General features: G+C 36.3%; 1 protein-coding gene across 4 annotated transcripts in view; it reads left to right on the top strand.

Moving 5' to 3' along the window:
* The window catches only part of LOC145248290 (uncharacterized), a 261,627-nt gene that overhangs the window by 255,765 nt on the left and 862 nt on the right, over positions 1-5,000 (top strand). For all 4 annotated transcript variants that reach the window (XM_080110167.1, XM_080110166.1, XM_080110164.1 and 1 more), the window contains one exon: positions 4,719-5,000. This exon is cut by the window's right edge and continues 862 nt beyond it. In XM_080110167.1, the coding sequence (XP_079966293.1) occupies positions 4,719-4,945 (227 nt within the window). In that variant the 3' untranslated portion in view covers positions 4,946-5,000. The remainder of the gene's footprint in view (positions 1-4,718) is intronic.

Raw genomic sequence — 5,000 nt, 5'->3', positions numbered from 1 at the left:
AAGAACAAACAAACAAACAAAAAACTAAATATTAAGAGATTTTAAAAGAATCGAAGCCGGAATCAGTAATTGTATTGAAATCAGAAATTTAACATAGAATCGATATTGTATGTACACACATAAATTCTATCTATATATTTTCAGTATTTACTTCAACAGTGCTCAATATGTGAGTAGAGCTAAATAGTAAGTTCTGAAAATATATATGGCAATTAAGCTACACAGAATTTTCCACGTTTCATATTCGTGAGTAGCTTGAAACCTCCTGAGGATGAAACGCGGAAAATACTGTATGTCTTAATTACCATATATATTTTCAAGACTATGCGTGCGTGTGTACGTGCGTGTGTGTACGTGCGTGTGCTTTCTCGATTATGTGTGTGAGTGTGTATCCTAGCATTATTACGCATTGCTAAACCCTTTTCGATTCATGCCATCTCTAGAAATCGATATCTTTTGATGTCTGACTAATCAGAAATGATAATAATACTTGGATTCAATTTATATCGAATAATTGATTTCTAAATCGAATTCTACAAACATTTGTTTGCCAACCTTCCGAAATGACGAGAATTTGGCTATTTTAACCAGAAATATCACCAGAGATTTGCTTTTAGAATTATCTCAGATTCTTATTAGTATTATTAGTAGTAATTATACGACCACTATTAGTAGTAGTATTAATATGACCGCTATTATTACGACTGCTGCCATTGATATTATAAGTAATTATTATTATTTCTGTTATTATGGTTATTAATTTTTTTATTTTGTTTTATCATTTTTTTTAATATTTTCAATACAACAATGACTAAGTTCGATATTACTATTGATAATTTTTTATGGAAATATCTATTACCGTAAAAATACTTATATCATTATATATCGTTTTCTTTTTATTTATTTATTTTCGGACTGTTATCCTCATCTTCATAGTTGTTGTTTTTCACTACGTTTCCTACGACCTTCTTCAGGTGGTTAATAATTTTGCATTATCACAACAGCCGCTTACCATTGTTTAATTGGTGGTAACAGACGTTGGTCTTCTGTAGATTTAGGTCGTAATAAGCTTCCTCAAGACCTCAGTACGCTCCGTAATATCCCAGTGGAGGTCAGATTACTGCTTTCCCTCCTCAGTTTTTCCATCTTTCTTGGCCTTTCATAACTATTTTGTGTGGCATTAGCCAAAGCTTATATATATATATATATATATATATATATATATATATATATACTAGCATGGGTGGCCGGCGTTGCCCGGGTGTTTGGAGGTGTATGCTGAGAAAAAAAAGGGTAAATTTTTTTGAACTTTGACCCCTTAAAATTTATAGTTTCGGGCTCAAATCAAGTTATTAAGTTAGATCCATGTCCAAGGAACCTATACCTAAAATTTCAAGTGTTTAGACCCAAAATTGTCGGAGGAGTTTGGTAGAGTTCTCAAAGGTCAAATCGTTGAACTTTGACCCTTTAACAGCCAAATTTCTAGCCGAAAACCGATCACGTCGATTTTCCCAAATCGCAGTACCCTGTATATCAAATTTCGAGTCTGTAGACTGAAAATTAACAGAGTTATTGCGAAGGAAAATGTACACAGACACACACACACACACACACACACACACACACACAGACACGTTCACTTTTATAGATATAGGAGCAGTTTATAATGTTTCTAGCATTTTCAGTTCTCTTAGTTTCATGTGGTTAATCGCAACGGGATAGGGATGCTGAGTCTCTTCACTGAATCCTCAGTAATTTTTTTTTTAATTACATTTTCACACGAAACAAGGCACATTGCCACTTTGATGTAGGGGGCTACTATCAAGGACATAAGCTACATGGGTACTATGTAGGGAGTTGGACAGCAAGATGTCGGTTCACATTACACTTGAACTTCTGCATGTCAGTACAGTTGGGGAAGCAGGGACCCGGTAGGGAATTCCTGCCTTCCATAGTTCTTGTCTCACCACGTTTTATTCAACTAATTCTCTGGTCTGCTTTGGGTAAGGTTGAAACCGCTATCTTCAGACAATGGTCACCTGAAACCGTAGGGACTTAACGCCTATATCCACTGCACAACAGACCCCAACTATGTAAGGCAAAAATTACGAAGGATACAGTTAAGAAACTCGGCATTCCTATCACTGAGGAATAATTGGCCAAAACATAGCGAAACAACAACAATGAAGATGAGGATAACAGTCCGCAAATAAAAAAATAATTATACAAATTACCCATCTCAAAGGATTCTAATAAAAAAAATATATAATACCGTTTCTGTTGTTATAATTATCTATTAATCGAGGTCCTCACACGAGCTGTTATCCCTGATTGCTTACTGGAATCAGAGTGACAGCAAGGTTAACCAAGTTTCAAGCATTTTGTACATCATTTAATAACCGTCGAAGATGCCTTATCGCAAAAGCTGTTTGCCATTATCTACTTGCTGATGAAGACCATTGGCTTTTTTTCTAGAATATTATTGGCAACAATCCCACCCCCATTAAAATTCCGTTATACCCCCAACCCTTCTAGTGGAGGCCTGGATATTCCTCTTCTTTACAAATCTTTCTATCCTCTTTTGGCACTTCATCACCCTTTTATGTAGTACCAACTGCGGTGTGTGGCACAATTCATTTTTGAGGGATAAGATATCTGAGTTATTATTATTATTATTATTATTTCACTTAAGATATTGGCAACCGTCACGTGGTCTCTCCTCTAAGTACCTGATGTCTTTCTAAAAATAATTCTAACTACAAAAATATCGGGGAAACCAATACCAACAATAGAATCTTCGCATTCATACGAGATGATGATGATGATGATAATGATGTCAAGAACAAGCGGGCTGCTACTGTTTGCTAAAAACTATATTGAATCTGTACTGATTTGATAATGTGGACCACTATTCTCACTTTGAATGTTATTTTCGCAACGTTTCGGACGATGTAACTTCCGACCTTCTTTAGATACCTCTTGTCTAACCCCAGAATCTTTCTGTCGAACACGGGAATGTGCACAGAATTTCGAATGGAACCCTTTACTTAATCCACGGGGTTAGCATGCTCGTAAGGACCCTTGACGTAACGGATAAGGCACTAGATAAATTTAGTTGTGACATTTTTATGGAAGTTACATAATATTAAAATTTAGAAAAAAATATCAATTCCTTGGCTAAAAATGACAAATAATTCGCTGTGAGTTGTGGTCGAATTATATCCCACTATTTTGTGGGGTTTTTTTTTTCAGTGTAGTGGGGGCAGTTTATCTCAATATTCCATAAGAATCTTTCACTTAGTGATACAAGCACCAAGTAAAAGATTGTTGCAGCAATCTGCCCCACAAGTGTTGTTTCAGTGTGGACGATACTCAGAATAGAAATGCAAATTATTTAGGATTTTTAGCCGGTCATGGCTGACGGACCAAGAGCATACTACTGCAGCGGGTTTAATAAAGGGCTTCGTTTGAAATTCCGTGCGGATTTCCGAGTTCGACAGAAAGATTCCCGAATTCGACAAGAAGCACCTTAAAAAGGTCAGAAATTACATCGGCCGAAATATTGTGATAATAACACTCAAAATGAGAGCAGTAGTTCGAATAATCCAACTAATACGAATTATTAATCTTTAACATTTAGAAACATCTTTTTGTTGATTCTTTTTTTTTTACTGTTCATTTTTTTTTTAACTAGTGTATTTTACTCTGTTTTGTATTGTATTTTACAAGTGTATTTTACTGTTTTTTTTATTGTACTTTATAAGATGCCTTCAATGAGTTTCCAGACTTTTTTGTACGGGCATTTAAAATTGTTGTATACCCTTGAAAATACAAAGATGACTATATTATGAGATGATTGATCAATTTTTATTATTTCAGGTTCAAATGAACAGCTGCAGCAGGAATTGGAATACACCCTACTAAAGCCTGATTATCACAGCTGGTGAATTTCAAAAATGCAATTTGGACATGAGGACACTTTAGAAGAATGATATGCGATAAAATTCTGTTTTAAACTTAGAAAAATGTTACAGAAAGGTATGGAATGCTTCAGACTGTTTTTGGACCATCTGGCATGAATTTAGCAACAGTTTTTGAATGGCATAAGCACTACAAAGAAAAGCAGGGATGATGAGAGGCGTGGGAGAAGTAAGGAAGTCAGAACACCAGAATCGATTGACCAAATAAAGAATTTCATGAATAAGGACCGTCGTGTGTCTACAGAGACAATAAATTCAGAGTTTGATGTCAGTATGGAACTAGACACACTATTATTCGCAAGGAACTGAAGATGCGGAAGATTTGTACAAAGTTTGTCCCAAGGCTGTTCAGAGAAGATAACAAAGAAAGACGTTGTAATAGGCACCAAGACAATTACTTACCCTACATATAGTCCAAACCTTGCTCCCTGTGACTTTTGGTTATTCCCTAAGCTCAAGGAAAACTTTAAAGGCTGTCGTTATGAGATAATTGAGAAGATGAAAGAAGCTGTGAGAGAGGGGTCATTGACACGCTCACACAAGAGGACTTCCATGGGGCCTTCCCCAAATTGTTGGAATGGTACAACAACGTGCATTGCAGCCAGAGAAGATTACTTGATTTTCATATGCGTACTATAAAAAAAAGTGCTCACACGGAAAAATCTGGAAACTTATTGCAGGTACTTCGTAACTAATGTATTCTACTCTATTCTGTATTCTCTCTTTCTCTCGTTTCAGCCAACACTGTAGTCATAATGAGTAACGATGAAGGCTCCAAGAGGCTGTCCGGTCACGTGCTGTATAATTCCCAACTGCGAGCTGTACAATCCCAAGAAATCCTTCAGGAACTCGCCTCCAAGGGACGACTCTTCAGTATTTGGAAAGAACTGACATCGCACCAGATCAGCCACATGCGCAAAATCCTGCTATCCGCATTAAACATACGAGTTAGTAACACAAAATAAAAGATGCAAGGTTCAGCACCCCCCCCCTATCTTGTTTCGGGCGAAGGAAAAGTGT

This window comes from Euprymna scolopes, chromosome 26 (assembly GCF_053919585.1).
Source record: "Euprymna scolopes isolate OS-2025 chromosome 26, ASM5391958v1, whole genome shotgun sequence".
NCBI lineage: Eukaryota > Metazoa > Mollusca > Cephalopoda > Sepiida > Sepiolidae > Euprymna > Euprymna scolopes.
Note: the sequence above shows the minus strand (reverse complement) of the source record. Positions and strands in the feature narration are given on the sequence as shown.